The sequence below is a fragment of the Chenopodium album genome, chromosome 3 (assembly GCF_948465745.1).
Source record: "Chenopodium album chromosome 3, dcCheAlbu1.1, whole genome shotgun sequence".
Lineage (NCBI taxonomy): Eukaryota > Viridiplantae > Streptophyta > Magnoliopsida > Caryophyllales > Amaranthaceae > Chenopodium > Chenopodium album.
Window position 1 is genome coordinate 6,307,951 of NC_137836.1, and position 22,092 is coordinate 6,330,042.

A 22,092-nucleotide genomic window follows, 5' to 3' on the forward strand; every position below is an offset into this window, starting at 1 on the left:
CTTCATATGAGATACACATATATAAAAAATCAGCATTAAGTATTGCGGAAAAAAACTAAACGAAAACACTAACTTTTATATGTGGTTAGCTACGCAGTGTGGCCAACGTAACCAACATGGAGTTACTCAGTTAGTGTTAAATAAGTTACTTTATTACGGTTATATGCTACTTAGTAATATAAGAGTTACTTTGTTAGTATCGTAGGGGTTATTTTATTATTTAAGGGATAATTAATAAGTATAATAAGGTGTTTCTGTCAGTGTAATAAGAGTTACTCCAGTTTTTACAAGCAACTATACAACATTACGTATGGGCCAACTGTATAAAAATCGCGTTGAAAAAAAACAACTTCGTATCACCCAAAAAATACATGGGAGTGGAAAAGTATTAAAGTAGTACTCGCTTGCCTTGTCCGATTTTGGGCTAGCATTTTTGGCTCAAATCTTAGTCCGATCCGGCCCGACGTAACTGCCCAACCCTAACGGGAACATAAAAAAAATAAAAATAAAAAATTACAGCAATTAGTATTACATGCACTATGGAACCATTTTTTTTGTTTTCACCATTGAATTTTGATATTCTCTTTTTTTTCTACCTCTAAAATCTTTGAAAACCTAAATTAAAACTTTCAACAACTATTTTTATTTTTCTCTCTCCTTTTTTTTTTTTTTGACAATTTTGATTCTCAGCTCCCTTTTTTTTTTACCTCTAAATTACTAGAAGTTCTAAAATTTTCAACAATGGGGAAAACTCTACTTTCTCTATCCACTTTAATATAAAGTTTCTTGTAATTTGTTAAAAAAAATGGAGATTTGCTGGGTTTTTATTATTATTATTATTATATTTTTTTTTTTTTTTTTACCAATTTTTGTTAATTGTGCAATAAAATTAGCAAATCTTATATATGTTAATCGTTCCATATCCATTACCTTCATATTTTTGTTAATATATTTCTATTTGATGTTCATGTGCGTTGTCTTTTATGTCCATATGTATGTGTTGTATGAAGTCACAATTTGTGTATAAATTTTATCAAAGTATTTTGGTATGAAGTAATAATTTATTTGAATGTGTGTATTTCCTTCTTTTGTTGTTTAATATAAACTTCTGCACATCCCCCCAGAAACTTCCTATTAGACACCAAAAGAACCACAAACCCCCCCCCCCACTAAACTTTTGATAAGCCCCTAGAATTTTCTGATAAGCCACCAAAAAACACTAATCCAGCCTCAAAAACCTCTAAACCCCCTATAAAAACCCCAATTATAAACCACTGAACACCCTTCAAAAATATTTTAACCACCTTCAAAAACTTCTGAACTCCCTATAAAAACTTCTGAACCCTAATTACAAACCGCTGAACACCCTTCAAAACATTTTAACCTCCTTCAAAATCCTCAGAACCCCAACCAAAACCCTACAAAAACCTCTGAACCCCCTACAAAAACTTCTGAACCCAACCACAAACCACTGAACACCCTAAAAAATTTTGAACTCTAACCACGAACCATTGAACCCCCTACGACAAAAATCTCTGAACACCCTACAAAAACCTTTGAACACCAACCACGAATCACCGAACACCCTACGAAAACCTCTGAACCCCAACCACAAACCACTAAACACCCTACAAAAACTTCTGAACCCCAACTACAAACCACTGATGAATTGAACACCCTACAAAAAATACTGAACCCAACCTTAAACCACTAAACATCATACAAAAACCTCTAAACCCCCTACAAAAACTTTTGAACCCCAACCACAAACCACTAAACACCCTACAAAAACCTCTGAGCTTCTACAAAAACTTCTGAACCCCAACCACAAACCACTGAACACCCTTCAAAAACTTCTACACTTGAAAACGCTGCTTAGAATGCTGCTCAGCCTTCAGACTTTCCTTATAAACAACTTCATACGTTCTAACTGTAATAAAAAACACAGTTCATAATAACCATTACTAGAGCTCAAAAATAAAACAACAAAGTTAAAATACAGGAAAAAAAGCAATTATAATCAAATATCAAAATCAAGTTTAGAAATCATATGAACCGAATGTTCAGAATCATATTAAACAAAATTCATGAATTGTTTAATCAACAAGTGATCAAATTCATCACAAATCAATAAAATAGAATAAGATATCAAAATCTCAACACAAATTCCAACAACTTATTCAAAATTGATAATCGTTTGATTAATTCATCAATTAATCAATTGAATTATATGAAATTACAACTAATTAAACCTTACAATTACGCCACGTTCAGAATCATATTAACTCAAACAGAATGCATCAATAGTTTATTCAACAAGTAATCATATTCATCACAAATTAATAAAATTATAATGAGAAATCAAAATCTAATCTCAAATTTCAGCAACTTAATTAAAATTAATCAATTGTTTAACTAGTTCATCAATTAATCAATTGAATTATATGAATTTACAAATAATTAAACCTAATAATTATATGATGAGTTCGAATCAACAATTGCTCAAAAACATCAATAGAATCCATAGCAAATGTAAAATCAACAAATAGCATTAACAACAAAAACCTAATTAGCGAAAATTAGCAATTAAAATAAGAAATCAAACCTGCATTGTTGAGAACTTTAGGTTTAGAAATTAAATCCATGGAAATAATAATAAACAGTAGTATTGATCAAATTTAATCAAAACAGATCGAGGAATCAACAATAATGGACACACGAAGAGAGAAAAACAGAGGAGAGAGAAATTATGTACGAAGATTCAAAAGTCAAAAAAGTTTAAGAAGAAGAGAATTAAAGAGAAGAAATTGAGAAATAAGCAAATAATAGAAAAAGGAAAGAAGGCGTTAAATAGAAAGGGGAAGAACATTGAGATTTGAAAGAAGAAAGTTACAACTGGCAAACTATTGAGAAAATACAAGTTTATCTTGATGATAAACAAATTTTGTTTATCTAATGACATTTTTGTAAATAAATCAACAAAAAAAAATCCCAATCAGCATAACATTTTCGTAAATAAGTCAATATTTATGAGACCCGCATATCAATAAAAGATGTTTACTTATTTACAAAAATGTTGTCATGCTGATTGGGATGATTGTTTATATATATATTTACGAAAATGCCATTAGATAAACAAATTTTGTTTATCATCAAGATGAATGGGGGCTCCCTCCAAACTATTAAACACGTGGTGTCAAACTAGTGGTTGAGCACACAATTTAAGGTGCACCATGGTGCATCTTATAATTTGCAAATTTTAAGATGCACCATGGTGCACCTAGAATTAGATGCACCATGTTTCGGGTATTTTTTGGATTTCCTTGGATACTGGTCACGCTCTCCTGGCAACGAGACGGTTAGACCTGCAAAACAACGAATATTCACGATCAAGTCAGTGATCGGAAACGGAAAAGGCTAGAGAGAGAAAGTAGAGAGAAGTTGGAGCTATTAATGCTCTATTTCTTGTAATGTCTTAATCCACCCCTCCCATCATAAATGATTGGGGTATTTATAGGGGTAGAACTCGTGCCCCTTTCTAGGGTTTGTACCCTAAAATTGCGTGACGTGATTGGCTGCGCAATTAGTGAATGTCACGTGTTGCTTTGGGGGCGCCGTTTTGCGGCTTTCAATGATATCTCTCGGGATTTGGGCCCTGATGTAATTCGGCCTCTTTTGCGTGCTGATTTCAGGGGTCATATATGCCCTAAATACGTGGCATCTTCTTGTAACGACACGTGTCACCATCTAACTGGGCCACGTGTCGCTACATGATTGGCCTGAGCCCTTGGGCGCTTTTAAGTTGGACGCGTGACATCTTCCCATAGTGACATGTGTCACCCTATAACAGGGCCACGTGTCGCTACGGGACTAGTCCACGTGTATGGGGTATTTTTACCCTCAACATTTGCCCCTCAGAGGGGGCGGCTCGTACGCATGCAGGCCGCCTCCTCTGACCCTAAATAGCCTTGGTGCGTACGAGTGCGTTGGGGTTTTGACAGGCGGCTTTTGTCCGCCTTAAAGTTTCAAGCGAACGCCTATCTTTGCGGAAGGTGCGGACATAGTAGACCGTCTCGTTTTTTGGAAGATCGGCCGCCTATCCATTGTGGGGGGAGCTTTAGCTCCGTCTTCTTATCCGCTTATTTTTGGACGTGCCGTTAATTAGGTCGTCTTCTTTTCCGCCTATTCTAACGGCTTTGTCTTTCACCCCTTCAAATTCTAGGTTAAATTTTCAAATTATAACCGTTCAACTTTTTTAGGCGGGAAAGATGAATTTACCATTTTACCCCGATAAATTTTGTCTATATATACAAAGGGTTTGACTTCATTTTCACACTTTGGAATTTTCATTTTCTAGAGAGAAGTCAGAGCTTTTTAGAGAGAGAAAGTGCCTTTTTTTTTTAATCTTCAAGAGCTCCGCCGTGCCTTTGAGTTTTCCGGGCACATTCTTTGAGTTTTCCGGTCAACCTTCAAGACTTTTCAAGTTTTCTACACGTACAGAGGTAGGCCGCCTGTTTTCTTTTTCTTTTCTTGCATTTTAATTTCTTTACTCTTCTTTTTAAAATCTGGCTCAACACTCGGCTTCGTCCGTTTCTCCTCATGAGGCCGGCCGTTCGCTTGGGACTGAGGAGTCTAGAGTGGACGGAGATGAGTTGTCTCCTTCATGGAGTGGGTCCATTTCTAGTGCGTACCAACTCACTTCCACCCATTCTTCTCTGTCCCTACAGTCGAACATGGCGAGAACGATGCAGACGTACGATCGTCATGCGGCCAGAAATCCAGACGGTAGTCTGGTGAACCCTAGGCCTCCTTATGACCCTAACAACACTAACTTAGAAACCCCTTCTTATACTCCTACGACCGCTTCCACGGGCACTCACTGCTTGGCCGTGGAAGTAACTTCTTCTTTTGAGGAGCGCTAAAGGACTCAGGGCACTTCTGCTGCGGGGGGAACGTCCGGGAGAACTCCGGGATTAATGTTCCCCCAATATGCCAACTCGGTCATGGATGGGGCCGAGTTGCTACTTTGTGAAGGACCTCCTTCCTCTTCTCGGGCGGACGCTGATCCGTCCGTCCCCACTCCTTCTAAACTCTTTCTCCGATATGGCAGGTCGGACAGGCCAAGGACTGGGGTCTTAATTAATGAACCGTCCGACCTGCCTCCTCGTAGAGCTCCTCCTACAGGGAGTCAGGCGGCTGATGCCAAAGACAAAGGCAAAAGGCCCCTAATTCATGAAGACACTACTTCTTCCTGGGGCGGCCGTAGCTCTAGGAGCCGCAGCTCAGCAGAGGCAGCCGATCTAGACAGAGTGTTGTCTTCTGAGTTTGGGAGTGCTCCTCAACAAGAGGAGGAAGAGGTCGAGAAAGCGGCCAAAGGCGAAGCGGCGGCCGCCGAGGGCGAGGAGGCGGCCGAGGAGGACGTTGCCAACATTGACAACTTCAAAGATCCGTTCGCCTGTACGGTGGATAGCACGGCCTTGGGCTACCTAAATTACAAGTTTGAAACATACAAGGCATTCCTCCACCTTGAGGAGGGATTTGAGATTCAGCCTCCAAGGAAATCACGCGTTGTGGCTGCTTGGGAGGAGGAGAGGCCGCGCCAAAGGTCCTTTAGTGTTTACAGGGCGACCTTAGATGTCGGACTGCGCTTCCCTCTCCACCCCTTCGTCCGCACCATCCTGGACGAATACGACATTGCTCTCTTCCAGCTGATGCCGAACAGCTGGTTAAACATTTTTGGGTATTTGGTGACGTGCATCTGCAAAGGCTTCAAGCCGGACTTTGCAGTCTTCTGTGAGATGCACTCACTAACCAAGCTGGACGCTGACACGGACGGCTAGCTCATTCTGAGTTCCAATAGGGACTATATGATGGTGGTTGACCGCGTCTCCAAATGGAGTGACTGGAAGCACCGATTCTACCGCATCAAGACCAAGGACGTTGAATTTAACTTGCGGATAAATCGGTTTAATGCTGAACCAATTCAACTTGGACGCGGGGACCTCAAGCCTAATAAGCCACCCGTACACCCCAGCCAAGAGCACCAGCTTGAATACTTCAAAGTCAAGAGGGTGAAGAGGAACGACAAAACTGAGCGCGTTCCAAGTAACTAGGTCCCTTTATCCAGCTGGCTTCGGGATCCCACGTTCATGTCCGCCTATGGCTTGTACCAGAACTTGCCCCAAGGTGGACGCATGGACATATATTTTTGCACATACATAGGTTATTTAAAATTGAAGGATTTTCTAACACTTCTTCTTTTTCTTTTACAGCTGAGGCGTACAAGATGCTGGACTCAGAGTAGAAAGGGGAAGTGAATATGTCGGAGATTGACTTGGCCCGCTACAAGGCTCGTCGGAAGCTGTACGAGCAATCTAAAGAGGTAAGTATATTTTTCACCTCCTTTTCTTCTTTTCGTCCGTGCTGGGATGCTTGGAAGGTCTTCCTTTCTAGGTTCCCACGGACGTATCCCTGCGTCCGTGTTTGTATTACGGAAGAGATATTCTTCCTAGCTAGACACGGCCAATCAATTGTATTATCTTGCTCACTTTTCGCTAACTTTTGCCTCTTCAGCTGTCAACTCCGACCCCTAGGTCCAAGCGGAAGCAGTCGTCCCCTGCATCCAAGACTGACAAGGACGGGAGGACGTCCAAGCAAAGGAAGACGGTCGCCTCTAAGACCACTTCCACCACTGCGGCCAAGACCACGTCGCGGACTGTCTCCAAGCAGTCCAAAGGAGAACAACCCCGGCTGAGTGATAGCGGGGCCTCCAAGTCCATGGATCCGGCCGCCACGCCGGTTCATGATAAGTCCAAAAAATCGGACAATAGGGGTAAGTTGACCCCGGAAAAACCGATCGGGCCAGAAGTGACTCCGCCCGTACAAAGAGTCAACGAATCTGATTGGCTTAAAGCCTTTCAGTCGGCCGACGACCAGCCTGGCCGGACGGGTGAAGAAGAGGACGAGCTTGCGCCGCCTCCGTCATTCACCTTCAACCCCCCAAGCTTCTCCGACGGTCAGTTCAAGTTCTCTTGCATTTATTTATTTATTTATTTTTATTTTTATTTTTTTCGACTAAGCTTAAATTAAACTCTTTGCGTCCGCGTGTAGATACTACGGAGGAGCTACAGATGAAGCTACCTGGCCAGTCCCTTACTGGGGCGGACAGGAAGGCCATGCGGGAAGCCATGGCCCGGGCCGTCCCTACTGAGCAGCGAGATAAGCTGCGGGGAATACATGAGGGCTTCCTCGGCCCAATGATCAATTGCAGCGCTGATGTAACTTTTTTCAAACCTCATACTTAGCCAATTTCTTTGTTCTCTGATCCACTAACTCGTTTTTTCTTATGCGCAGCTTTTCTTGCGACTGACCGCCTTCCTTGAATGGAAGGACAAAGAAAACGATAAGCTAAAGCGCGCCTGGGAGAAGGTCCAGAAGGCCCAGGATGCTGTTACTAGGGAAACGGCCGTCCAGTGCCGATATTTTGAGACCCAGATCAATGCGCTGTCCGACAAGGCAACGCGGCAGGCAGAAGATATGGTGAAACTGGGTAAGGCCCTCGAACAAGAGACCTTATCCAGGGACACTATGAGGCAGGAGAGGGATCAGGCCCTCTTGGATGGCCAGCGCTGGAAAGAAGGGTTTGAGGCCTCAGAAAAGCTCAAAAATGAGGTGGCCTTAGCCTAAAAACATTTGAAGGAGGCCCTGGACGGCTGGACGAGGCGGACGCACTTAAGGCTGAGGTGGAAACTTTGAAGAAGTCCGTTGAGGACTTAACTCTGCAGCCGAAGACACCTCGGGCCCCTAGCGCAGACGAGGTCGTCCGCATTGAACAAAACGTTGAGGACAGGCTGAAGAGCAACTTCTTTGAGGCGTTCGAGCTCATGGTGGACGAGGCGGAGGCGGCCTTTTTTCAAGAGCGCTTCACTAAACGCCTCAACTTCGTCTGCCTCAGGGAAGAAGCTAAGAAGGCTAGACAGCCTTCTCCTGAGCTGGACGTCACACCAACAACCTTAGAAGATGAGGAAAATGAAGAAGTGGCGGCCGACAATGACGGTGAAGTGGAGAGCAAGGAGGCGTCAGCTGAGGACGCGTCCCTTGCCGCTTCTCAAGATCCCGTCCAAGTCCAGGATCCAGCTCCAACCCCAGCTGCCCCCTGATTTCAGCTCCTTCTGCCTTTTTGGTCAATTTCTATTGTTATTATTATTTTTATTTGCCGCCTTTTTGAGCGGTTTTCTGTAAGACATTCTGCCGCCTTTTGAGCGGTCTTTTTATTAATTCAAGATTTTTATTTTGCTTCATACTTTGCAAATTTTACATTTAACATGTTTCTGTATCTTCGTACAATGGGGGGGGGGGATATGCCCCTTTATTCGGCGTTCTCCTAGTCCATATTTTAAGTGGTTTTATTGACTTGGTAGAATTTATACCTTGTGGGGTATGACTATTAGTAAGTTAATCAAATCATAGTAATGATTGCCCTTGGACTAGGTGATACGCCGAATCAACACATTATTTGGCCGTTCGATTGACTTTATGTGAGTTTGTCCGTTGAAAATATCATTCGGACGCGCTCAAAAAATTTCAAGTATGATCTCAACTTAAAATTTCTAAGTTTGGCTGGGCTGGAATACTTAGGTATGCCCTTGCCCCATTAGAGGGGTTTTATAGGGTACCTTACCTTTTCCGTCCGTCTCAATGAGGGACGGACGTATACATGTGACTTAAGGTCAAGTCACTCGTTTTTATTTTATTTTATTTTATTTTATTTTACGATCGGGTTGCTGTGTTGCAAGCAACCTAATTACAAATTTCACGCGGCGTTTCTGTGTAGACTATGACCGTGCAAATAGGCATAAATAGAATGGAAAATAATATAACAATGTTTGAATTTTCATTAATTTGTCAAAATTACATTGTTGTGGCCGTACGACTTACATTGCTCGGTCAACAGACCTAGCTGTATATACAGCTTTTGGCTAAGTACTAAACTTAAACATAATATTTCTTCAAATTGTCAGTGTTCCATGTACGCGGAATTGGTCGGCCGTTCATGGCTTCGAGACGGTAAGTCCCATCTCGGACTTCTTCCCTGATTCGATACGACCCTTCCCAGTTTGGGGTCAACTTTCCATCTTCATTTGCTCGTCCCAAAACCTCCATCTTCCTTAGGACCAGATCACCCAATTTCAGCGGCCGCATTGACACTCGGCGATTGTATGCCCTTGTCATCCTTAAGCGATAAATTTCGTGCCTAAGTGCCGCGTTGCCCCTAGCTTCAGGAAAGAAGTCTAGGGCGGTCTTCATGGCTTCCCAATTAGCCGCTTCATCATACAGCATTACCCTAAGAGTGGGCTCATACATCTCAATCGGGAGGACAACCTCGACGCCATACACCAAAAAGAATGGAGTTTCTCCTGTGGAGCTCTTGGGCGTGGTTCGTATGGACCATAATACATTGACCAACTCATCAGCCCATAAGCCGCCTGCCTTTTCAAGCTTGCGCTTGATACCATTGGAGATCAACTTGTTGTATGCTTCTACTTGGCCGTTGGCTTGTGGTCGGCCGACCGAAGCAAAGCAATGAGCTATGCCCTGGTCTTCCAGCCATTCCTTGAGTTGAGGCGTTTCAAACTGGGGTCCATTGTCGAACACCATAGACTGAGGAACGCCAAAGTGTGTAATGATACTCTTCCATATGAAGGCTGAAACATCCGTCCACTTGATGCCCCTTACAGCCTCGGCCTCCACCCACTTTGTGAAGTAGTCTACTTCCACAAACACATAACGCCTTTGGCCAGATGTTGGCGTGTACGGTCCTAAAATATCCATCCCCCTTTTGGCAAAGGGGAGCGGACTACTGATTGCTGACAGACTATTGGCGGGGCGGTGGATCAAGGTTGCAAATCTCTGGCATTTGTCACATTTTTTCACCATTTTCATGGCGTCCGACCTTAAGCTCGGCCAGTAGTAGCCCAGATGGGCAGCCTTTTCAGCCAAGGCTCGTCCTCCGATATGAGAGCCGCACTGCCCCTGGTGAAGATCGTCCAGGACATCATGCCCTTTCTCAGGAGTAATACACTTCAGGTATGGCTTCACAAATGCCTTTTTAAACAACTCCCCCTGCTTCATTTCGAACTAGGCCGCTCTCTTTTTAATCAGCCAGCTCTCTTTAGGATCGGCCGGGAGTAATCCATCCTTTAGATAAGAAATGATCCCGTCCATCCAAGTGGAGCTTTTGTCAATGATATATACCGGCTCGGCATCGATACTCCTTCTTTCTTTTACTTCCCAAAATACTGACCTAGGGGTATCACATGATGCTGAGGATGCTAATTTAGAGAGGGCGTCCACCTGATGGTTAGACGAACGAGGAACTTGTTGTAGAGTAAAATGATCTAGGCCCTTAGCCTCCTCCTTGACAATTTTCAGGTATTTCATCATAGCAAGCTCCCTCGCCTCGAAGTCTCCGCTCACCTGGCCGACCACAAGTAGGGAGTCCGAGCTTACATCAACTTTTGTTGCTCCTGCCGCCTTACACATTCTAAGGCAGGCCAGGAGGGCTTCATACTCGGCCTCATTATTGGAGGCTTGAAACTGAAATCTCAGAGCATACTCAAACTTATCTCCCTCAGGAGACTGACATATGACACCTGCACCACACCCGGTGGATGTTGCACTACCGTCCACGAACACCTTCCAGACCTGGTCTCCGGCCGACTGAAGATCAGGCCGAGTCATCTCAGCTAAAAAATCAACAAAGGCTTGTCCCTTGATTTCTTTTCTTGGCTCAAACGCAACGTCAAAGCCTCTCATTTCCAAGGCCCACTTGAGCATACGACCACTTGCCTCTAAAGTTGTAAATGACTTCTTTAGAGGTTGGTCTGTGTAGACCACAATTGTGTGTGCCAAGAAGTACGGCCACAACTTTTTCGATGCCATGTACAATGCCAAGCCAAATTTTTCAATAGGGGGGTACCTCAGCTCGGCATTGTGAAGTACATGGCTGATAAAATAGACTGGGATCTGGTGGCCATCCTGCTTAGCAAGCAGGACGACACTTAGAGAGTGTTCAGAGATGGCGAGATAGATAAATAGCTTCTCATTCTTGAGTGGACTGACGAGTTGAGGCAATGTATGAAGGTGGCTTTTTAGCTGTACGAATGCTTCCTCGGCCTCTTCTGTCCACTCAAACATGGCTTTCTTCTTGATGGTTTGAAAGAAATAACGGCACTTATCCCCTGATCTTGACAGAAAATTACCAAGTGCAGCTAAACAGCCGGTCAATCTTTGTACTTCCTTAATCATCCTTGGTGACTTCATGTCCAAGACAGCTTGAATCTTTTCAGGGTTGGCCTCAATTCCTCGTTGATCGATCAAAAATCCGAGAAATTTACCGGACTCGACACCAAAGACACATTTCTTTGGATTTAACATCATCTTATGCCGCCTGAGTTCGGTAAAAGTTTCTCGCAGATCCTTCAGATGGTCGCCCGGCTCTTTTGACTTAACAATCATGTCATCGATGTACGCCTCCATATTCAGGCCGAGCTGATCTCTGAATACTGTATTAACAAGTCGTTGAAAAGTAGTTGGGGCATTCTTAAGGCCGAATGGCATAACTTTGTAACAGTACAACCCCTGCTCAATTACGAACGTTGTTTTCTCTTGGTCTTCTTCCCATAATGGAATTTGATGGAATCCAGAGTATGCGTCCATGAAACTCATCAGGGCATGCCCGGCCGTTGAATCAACCAGGCGGTCGATTTTGGGCAAGGAAAAGCTATCCTTAGGGCATGCCTTGTTCAGATCGGTGTAATCCACACACATTCTCCAAGTTTCATTCGGCTTCTTCACGAGAACTACATTGGCTACCCAATCTGGGTAATAACATTGCCGAAGGAAATCGGCGTCCAGCAGCTTTTTTACTTCAGCTGCGGCCGCCTGATTCCTCTCCTCTCCATGATTCCTTTTCTTCTGGCGGACAGGCTTAACGGCTGGGTTTACAGCCAACCTATGCACGCCCAGGTCAGGGCTAGCTTATTCTTGGCATTTCACTAACATCAAATGCAAATACATCCTTGAATTCTCTCAGCAGTTGAACTAACTCATCCCCAAGCATAAGCAAAGATATAGTGCCCACACTAACCGTCCGACCTGGCTGATCGGGGTCAAGCACTATATCTTGGTGACTGCCAGGCGGCTGGGGCTGTAACTCCTCTGGCCGACCGACAGTCATTAGCTGCTATGCCTGCTCTAACTTGGCCGCCTTACGCTTCTGGCTGACCTGGTATGCTGGGAGTGAGGTTCCTTCTTCTTTTGGCTCGGACGCTTTTGGTCCGCGTGCTATAGGCTTAACGGCCAACTGGTTACATTCCTTAGCCATCTTCTGGCTCCCTTGGATTGTCCCAATTTTCCTGTCCGTCCTCTCGAACTTTAGCAGCATTAGGTGAGGTACAATGACTGCTTTTGCAGCGTTCATTGTAGGACGACCGAGTATGACATTATATCCAGTCAGCTATTTCACAACTAGGAAGCGGTCAACCATATCTCTTCCTTCCCCTTTTTGCCTAAAGCGTACGGGTTAATCTATCCGGCCAACCGGGTGGATAACATTACCCCCAAATCCTACCAACGGGTGAGTGATATCCTGGAGGGCATCCTCTGGGAAACTTAGATTCTTCAAGGTGGCCAGACTGATAATGTCAGCCGAGCTACCCGTATCAATCATGATTCGTCCGACCTTCAGATTGGCTATCTTCATAATGAACACCATGGGATCATTGTTTAGGGCTTTAACCTCCCCCCGGTCGGCCTTTACTGTATCTGCTTGCATCACCTTTCCCAAGTTCCAGGCGACCTGCTTGATCCCTTTCATAGTTGGGCCGCCTGAGGCGAATCCTCCTGATATCACGGCCACAAAGCCTGAATCAGTGCTATTCCCATCATCTTCCTTATCTTTGTTCTTATCATTTTTCTGTTTTTTCTCGGACGTGTTGTTTGTCCGTGTGTAAGTAAATTTGGACTTCATCACATAAGAATTCAGCATTCCCTTCTCTGCTAGCTTGTCCAGCAGTCTCTTCAAATTGATACAATCGTTCGTATCATGTCCCACGTCCTTGTGGTAATGACAGTACTTGTTCTTGTTCCTGTATTGAGCCGGGCCTCTCAACGGCTGTGGTTTTTCAAACTCAAACTTATCCTTGATTTCCATCAAGATAGGATAACAATCCTTGTTGAACTCATACTGGGGCTCGTACGTCTTGACCTTCTTGGACTTCTGCGGCTGGCTATTGGCCACCCAGAATTCTTTTCTCCTTTTTCCTTCTTTCTTTTGGCCGGCCGAGTCTTGATGAGAAAGTTTCTTCTCAGCCCCCTTGGCCGGCGCTTCTGATTTTGTGAGCGAACAAAAGTCCGCCGCTTCAATATAGGCTTCGGCTTCTCGCAAAACACCTGCGTATGTCCGAATCTTTTTCCTTACCAGGTCAAATTTAAAACCATTGTGCCTTAATCCCCGGAGAAATTCAGAGTAAGCCATTTCATCCGGCAGATTATGAATTTGGGCTTTTTCTTGGTTAAATCGCTGGACGTACGACCGTAGGCCCTCATTCTTCCCTTGAACGATTGTTGCCAAATTAAGGCTAGTCTTTCGAGGTGGTATGTTGTATGAAAAATTTCCCACAAACAGCAAACTGAGAGTAGTAAAAAAATTGATGCATCCGGCCGGGAGGCTATTGAACCAATCCTGTGCCACATCTTTCAAAGTGGTCGGAAAGCATTTGCACCAGATAGCATTATCTACACTTTGCAAGTACATCAGGTTTCTGTACGAGGTGATGTGCTCTTCTGGCTTGCCCGTACCATCATAAGCTCCCACAAGTACACTTTTCACCTTCGGCGGCTGAGGGGCAGTTAAAATATCTTGCGAAAACGAAGGTGGCTTATCTCCCAAAGTCAGCAAGCGCATTTGCCAATCAATTGGCTGAGGCTGAACGGACGGTCCAGCCAAGTAGGGAGCCTGGCCGTACGTCTGTCCGCATGGCCCATATTGTCCGAAAACTTGAGGATTCGGCTGCATCATCCCATTGAACCCCTGGGGAGGTTGATATTGGAGTGATTGAACTGGAATAGGAGTTGGAGTGCGGACGACTGAAACAGGAGTTGGAGTACGGACGACTTGACTTCGGCTTGAGATGGCCGTGTTGGTATGTTGTGAGAGAGAATGATTTGAAAAATCATCTGGCATAGTTGGGGTTGAAGCCGTGTCCGAGTAAGCGGCACGTTCCCGCTGCTTATGCCGAAGGTAATCCCTTGCGTCCTTCCATCGTCTAGACGGCTCAGGCTCCTCTCTTCGAGGCTGCCTACTCCTCCCCCCCAGCCGACTGTGTTTTCGCCAGTAGATCAGAGAAATTTGTCCGCGGTACCCTTGGGGACCTTCCAGTCGGCCTACAAAAGGGAGTGTTTCCAGCGTCCGTTGCATGAGCCGCTTTGCTTTGTGCTTTCTTTGGAGCCCTTTGTCCCTCTCTCCTTGGTGGCTGCCTAGAGGTAGAGGCTTCATTGCTCTCAAACTCCTTCCGGAGCTTGTTAAGTGCGGCCTTCAGAGAGGCTGCGGTAACAGGAGGGTCATCAGCTTCTTGAAATGTGGCAATCAGCGGATCGCTGGTACAGATTGTAGGGATTATATCCTCTACATGTCCGTCCTCGCCCGGATTAGGTGTTTGACCGTCTATTGCCATAACGTACGAGTATCCCCACAGACGGCGCCAAATGTTTCGGGTATTTTTTGGATTTCCTTGGATACTGGTCACGCTCTCCTGGCAACGAGACGATTAGACCTGCAAAACAACGAATATTCCGGTTGTCGGAATATTCGCCTCCGACGATCAAGTCAGTGATCGGAAACGGAAAAGGCTAGAGAGAGAAAGTAGAGAGAAGTTGGAGCTATTAATGCTCTATTTCTTGTAATGTCTTAATCCACCCCTCCCATCATAAATGATTGGGGTATTTATAGGGGTGGAACTCGTGCCCCTTTCTAGGGTTTGTACCCTAAAATTGCGTGACGTGATTGGCTGCGCAATTAGTTAATGCCACGTGTTGCTTTGGGGGCGCCTTTTTGCGGTTTTCAATGATATCTCTCGGGATTTGGGCCCTGATGTAATTAGGCCTCTTTTGCGTGCTGATTTCAGGGGTCATATATGCCCTAAACACGTGGCATCTTTCTGTAACGACACGTGTCACCATCTAACTGGGCCACGTGTCGCTACAGGATTGGCCTGAGCCCTTGGGCGCTTTTAAGCTGGACGCGTGGCATCTTCCCATAGTGACACGTGTCACCCTATAATAGGGCCACGTGTCGCTACGGGACTGGTCCACGTGTACGGGGTATTTTTACCCTCAACACACCACACCTATACTTTTGAACATTTAGTAAAAAAATCTAAACAATTGCAAATTTTGAGCATGTAGTAAAAACATATGAACATCACAAATTTCGAACATTTAGTTAAAAATTCTGAAGAATCGCAATGCATCATGCCTACATTTTTTAACATTTAGTAAAAAAAAATCTGAACAATCGCGAATTTTGAACACTTAGTAAAAAAGGTTGAACATCGCAAATTTTGAACATTTAGTTAAAAAAATTTGGACAATCGCAATGCCCCACGTTTATACTTTTGAACATTTAATAAAAATTTAATATGAATAATAACAAATTTTGAACATTTAGTAAAAAAATTTGAACAATTGCAAATTTTGAATTATTACGAGTCAGACAAATTTTGAAAGAAGTTTGTCTGACTCATAATAATTCAATAGTTTTGTAATATAAATTGAACATCTACCAAATACAAAATGAACATTTCTTTATAAAATATAAACATAAAATTGCATGTTTATGTTTAGTTTTTGTGACGTGTTCATATTTTTTTTTTACTAAATGTTCATTATTTGTCCGATGTTCAATTTTTTTAACTAAATGTTCAAATGTATAGAAGTGTGCACTTAGTTTTCTAGGTGCACCATGTTACACATAATACTGATTAGAAAAAAATTGGAAGTAAGAGGATTTATTACTGTAAATTAGGTTGACTTGGTTGAGCAATAACTTAATTCAATTATATGGCATAAATAATGTCCACCAAAGAAAACTATTGTATTATACTCCATATCTAATCAAAGAACAGAAGCTTACACCTAATGTTTTGCATTATCTATTAAACTAATTAAACTAATGATATTTTGTTGCTATTAAAATTAGATTCAATACCCAAAATACTCGCAATTTTTAGAGTTTCGAACTTGAAAGCAACCATCTCTTAATGGAAGTCAGAGGTTGCTGTAATTGGTTGAAAAATCATGAATCACTATGTAGTGTACTTTTCACCCTTTTTTTGGGTCAATTAATTTCCTTCACTTTGGCAACTACCAGCTTTGCTGCTTCTTATTTAGCGACTCGGGGTAAGTTACCTTCTTTATTTTTGGTTCGGGGACAAGGTAGAACGAGCATTTTATTAATGTAATTAAATTTCTCATTTCTGGTATACTAACAGATATTATATACTACGTATGAAACATCAAGATTCATTCAATTGGATATATTTTTTTTTTTTTAAAAATTTCAATTTTGTATAATTTTGTGTTTATTTATGACAGGTGTTGATGCCCCAGTGACACAGTCATTCTTTACTTACTTAGGTTTGACTTCAATTTATGGAAGTATCATGCTCTTTAGGCGTGAGAAATTACTGGTATGCTCAGTCTTACAAAGTTTTGTATTGACTTATTTTATACAGTACTTTGTATCAAATTCCGTCTATTATCATTGTTAGATCCTTTATTTATACTAAGGACCTGTACCCTTCAACTTAATTTCAGCTTAGTTCCTAATTTTCTTTCTCTCATAAACAATTCAGTTCAGTTTAGCTCAATTCAGTAAATCAGAACAGGCCCTAACTCTATATGTACCCAAAAATAGAAAATATCTACTTGTGTTAATATGCCCAATTATGCATAGATGATGATTTTTTTTTTTTTTTGTCGGAATTTGGACATGCAGGTGCCTTGGTATTATTATGCCCTCTTAGCATTTGTTGATGTCCAAGGGAATTTTCTTTGTAAGTTAAGTACATTTCTTTATAGTGCTACTATGTATCATACTTCGGTATTCCTTAACATAGGCAGATAAGTTCTTCACTGCTTGTTATTGGTATTGCAAAAAACTTTCATATTGTGGCTAGTGATCAATTTCGAGTTTTGGGTTCTTGTTGTGTCGAATATAAGATTCAAGTTCATGGCATGTATTGTTGTCTAGGATAAGAGAAGTGATGAAATGGTTACAAACTTACAATTGAATGCCAAACTTTATGATTACACCTGTACACTTTCGAATTCTCTTACATTTTCTGATGTAAGATGAATGTCTCAAGTTTTACTGTTGACTTAACAGCACAGATTTGTATAATTGTATGTGTTGCATAAGTTGGCACCTTGCTGATTCGATTGCTCGAATATGTTGCTATCTCATTTTGAGATTTTCAGCAATCTCTTTGTTTTTTATGGGCATGTTAAGTCTTGGTTTATTGAATTACCCATAGATTACTATGAAAATGAAATGAGCGAGGAAAATCTGATTATGTACTGATTATACTCTATAATTTTGTACATTGTTAACAGTTTAATTTTTATTTGTATGAATCCTCTTCTTTAAACTTTTTAGGATTTTCATCTGTTGTTTTTTACTGATATATGTTGTATTTGTATTGCTGATGAATTTTCTGATTATATAGATCCTTCTATGCAGGTATTAAGGCATTCCAGTATACATCCATCACAAGTGTGACGCTATTTGACTGCTGGACTATAGTTTGGGTGATGATTTTGACATGGGCTTTACTAGGCACAAGATACACTGTATGGCAGTACATTGGAGCTGCAACATGTGTAGTTGGCCTTTGCTTCGCTCTCCTCTCTGATGCTGGGATTGGCGGTGGAGGTTATAAGTGTTTCTTTATATCATGAAATGTTTTTGTTGGTTTTTACTTTTGCAGTTTTGCCTATTGCCTTTGAGAAAACTGCAGTATATGATTCAGAAGCCTCTCAGCTTGCAATTTAATTTGTTCTCTCAAGTTCCTTTTGACATTGTAATTCTCAAATATCGGTTATGAACATTAGATATTCTTTCATGCATTCAGCTAAGATAAGCAAATACAATGTCAGAGAACATGTCTTAACCATCCAGCTATTTAAATGTTTTGCTCATCATAGTATGTAGTTATAGCAACTACCAATAACGGCAAATCAATGGTCTACTGTTGTATCTACAAGCCGGTCTGCTGCATGTAATCTTTTTTAAAATGCCAAAGACTGAAACAATGTAACTTTTTGCTAAAAGGCTAAAGCAATGTATAGTATGTCTGAATTGATATTGTTCTAATATGAACCATTGAAGACAGTATCGAGTAGGCCTAAGTTGATGCAGTTTTGGACACATGAATACAAGATAGATGAAAATTAACCCTTCATTGGCTTGGCTTCAGATTCTCTAAATTTTTTTTATGCAGTAGTCACCATTAAAGCTGTTAATGAAGTAATGGACAAAGCCGATTTAGCTTTACATTCTTCATTGATTTTTTCAGGTGGATCTAGACCTCTTTTTGGTGATTTTCTTGTAACAGTTGCAACTCTGTTTTATGCATTGAGTAATGTTGGTGAGGTAAGTTGTTTAAAATTATCTTTCTGTTCTGGTTCAATTGCATTCCTTTTGTTCTGCACTATCTTGCTATTGCATCTACAAATTCATCATACTCTAACATCAAGTGTCTCGAACTATAAAACAATGAACCTACATTACTTAAAATGTTTCAGTCTGGCCTAAAGACAATTTGATCTCAGTCATATTTCTGCAACTGTTAGCACAATGTTTGCTCGTCTTCTTTTCTCTAACGTACTTAAAAACCTGTATACAGGAGTTCTGTGTCAAACAGAAAGACATTGTTGAAGTTATTTCAATGCTTGGTGTCTTTGGAATGCTGGTGAGCATATGTCAGATGTATCCTTGTATAGCTGCTATATACCTGTTTATAAGTTTTCAAGATTCAAGCATCACTGCACGTTGCATAGCAATATCTCTCTAGAAATTGTTTCAATCCATAACTTTTTATCAGTACACTATTCGAAAGGCACAATTTGGAAGCAATTGAGTGGTCTACGGATATTGTAAGTATAAGATTTTAGCATAAGATACTCGATCAGTTCTGGCATTCTCTGAAATGGCTCCTCTGAAATGGTAGAATGACTGATTTTAATTTATTTCAGATACTAGTATTTGCTGGATTTGCAGTAGGAACTTGTTTGTTCTACAGCCTTGTTCCTTTAATTTTTAAGGTAGGGCGCGTTTAACCTTCCTATATAATTACTGATTCTGTTCAACTCTGATTCTTTCTAAGATCAAGTTAATTACTGCTTTTTGGTGAGGAGAATTGTTCATTCTGTTTTTGATGTGTATGCGTACCTTCGTGTGTAGCTAAGTGGAGCTACATTGTTCAATCTATCTATACTTACATCTGATATGTGGGCAGTTGTCATCCGCATACTATTTTATCACGAGGAGGTACTAATTTAACCCTTATTATCCTTGATATACAAGTTCATGCATGATTAATTCTAAATTTTACAACTTTATGATGGATTAGACCTGTAATTCTTGAATTGAACTGTTGATGTGATAAGAGAACTTTTTTCTGTATGTACAGGTTAATTGGCTATATTATGTATCTTTCGCAATCGTGGTTGTGGGACTAGTCATCTACTGCAAAACGTACATACTGATATCTCTCAAGCATCTTCTTTTCCGTTGTCTAAATTTTATAATGCAATTGCGGTCCATGTTTATTTCCCATCTGTGATCTAAAAAATTGTCTTCATTATTCTGTTGAGTATGGATGCTAACTTTTTGCTAATTTTCGTAGTGAGAACAAATCTGAACCAATAGAAGCTGATATGGATGGGCATTCGAGTGTACAATATGAAGTTCTTGGTGAAGAAAGCTTAGTGTCAAGAGACGGTTCATTTAGAGCATGAGAGGTCGAAAATGAATCTAAAGGGCCTTAACCATGCTGTAGTACCCTACTGAGTAATGAGTATACATTACTTCTTGTCCATGTTCATTACATAATACTACATATGTTGTGACTATACAGTTTTTTTTTTTTTTTTTTTTTTTTTTTTTTTTTTTTATAAAACAAACTTAGCTCAACTTATTTTAACAAACTAAATGCTGACTCGGATAAGTGGTTATTTATAACAACTTTGCTGACTCAGCTGAACTTTGTTCATAGCCTGTAAATTGTTGCTGGACCTTGAGTTGGGCTTGACGTTGTTTTATTGCAAAAGCTGATCCACCAGTATCAATATTTTTATTTTTTGGTGTTCCACTCGGTTCACTCTTAGGGCTTATACGGAAGCGGGACTCAATTTTGAGTGGTTAAATTTTAGTCCCCAAATCGAAAGGGAAGCTTTAACCACTTGAGTTATCCCTCACTCTTTGAGAGTATTGTTATTCGCCTTTTGAAGCTGTGTACAAAAGATAATGAGTTGGCATTGAAACAATGTTAAGTTATAATGGGTTAGCTTTTAAGGAATACATTAAGTTGATTTTAGTTCATTTCAAAGTAAATAAAAAAAGTTGACTTAGTTGAGCAATATATTTACTCTGTAAATCATATGACATTTATTGGGTTAGTGTGACCCAAATTCTATAGCCCAACTCATTATATGTCTTAAGATTTCTCAAAATTTCTAGAAAATTCTAAAATAATGGAGAAATTGATGGAGAATGGTGGAGGAATCTAGAAGCTCAAGAGCTTGTGTGTAGAAAAGTCCACACACTTCCTCCAACTCCTTACATCACCTATAAATATAAGGTGTTGGGCATCATTTGGAGCATGTTTCCACCTACATATCCTCCAATGATACCCTCATACACTCTATGAGTATCTCTCTATGCTTAGTGAGAATTTACCTACAAATATTGCTCTCTAAGATATCTATCATGATCGGGGTTTCTACCTACACACAATCTTCCTAATCCACTATCTTTATTTTGTACTACTCCTTTGGGAGTTCCTATATTGAGAGTTTCTTGTAACACTCAACCTTTCAAGGGTTCTTGTACTATCCTTTTTTTTCAATTTATTTTTGATGCTCGTCGTTCGTAGGTTTTTTGATAATTTTTCCCACGTTAAATATTGTGTGTTCATTTCTTTCTACTTATCTTGCCTTTATCTTTCTTCTAATTAATCAATATATACATCTTTAATTTGCTTCCACTATGCATTCACCAATTGATATGAAATAACCAAGGAAAACAAGAAAAAGGGGAATATTCAAGTAACAACAATATCAAATCAACAAAACAAGATAAACCTATCTCAACAATCACCAAAATATATGAATAGGAGTTCTTAATCAAAGCTAACACAAAGTAAAGCTAGGATTAAGGTGTAACCACAAAGATTACAAGTTAGCAATCACAAATAAAGCAAATAATCACATAGATTATGGGTGGAGAGAAAAAGTCTCATTGATTACAAAATCAAGCAAAAAGTTCATCAAAAATTTAATTGCAAAACGTTCTTAAAAATGAACTTAAATAGCCTATAGAAAGCTGACTGAAAACGAGAAAAGGACCAGTCGAACACTGGGTAGGTTCAATCAGACTGCTGGGTAGGTTCGGCCGAACCAAGAGTTAGGTTTGGTCGAACTTCCTTGCCCTTGGTTCAATTAAAATTTTGGTGTTCGACTTCTCCTGCAAAAATTGTGAAGTCTAATTTGAAACTGCCTTGGAGGTTTGATCGGACTCGCCTCGGTTCGATCGAACTTCCCTGTTGCTCGCGACTGCCTGGACAACTCAACTTCAAACGTTCATAACTTCTTCGTATCTTCACTTTCTTGCTCAAATTTGGCATGTGACCTATCGTTGGAAAGCTCTTGAACTCTACTTTCATCTCCAACTTGAATCACCTAAAAATTCCTTTTAACGAATGAGATATAGGTGAATGAAGTGGTTGCATCATATATTGATAAGCTTTTTCA

The 22,092-nt window shown here is 41.0% G+C and overlaps 1 protein-coding gene across 2 annotated transcripts; it reads left to right on the plus strand.

Moving 5' to 3' along the window:
* Positions 1-16,173: 16,173 nt before the first annotated feature.
* On the plus strand, positions 16,174-20,192 carry LOC145611109 (uncharacterized). 2 transcript variants are annotated; one of them, XM_081666350.1, is made up of 11 exons: positions 16,174-16,458; positions 16,654-16,748; positions 17,057-17,114; positions 17,801-17,992; positions 18,636-18,712; positions 18,966-19,048; positions 19,164-19,215; positions 19,315-19,383; positions 19,523-19,609; positions 19,752-19,816; positions 19,968-20,192. In XM_081666350.1, exons 1-11 carry the CDS (start codon positions 16,320-16,322, stop codon positions 20,077-20,079), a joined length of 1,029 nt encoding a protein of 342 aa, XP_081522476.1. In that variant the 5' UTR covers positions 16,174-16,319; the 3' UTR covers positions 20,080-20,192. The 2 variants fall into 2 exon arrangements, with proteins under 2 accessions (XP_081522476.1, XP_081522484.1); XM_081666358.1 differs by having other exon boundaries at positions 19,578-19,609; positions 19,968-20,105.
* Positions 20,193-22,092: the final 1,900 nt, after the last annotated feature.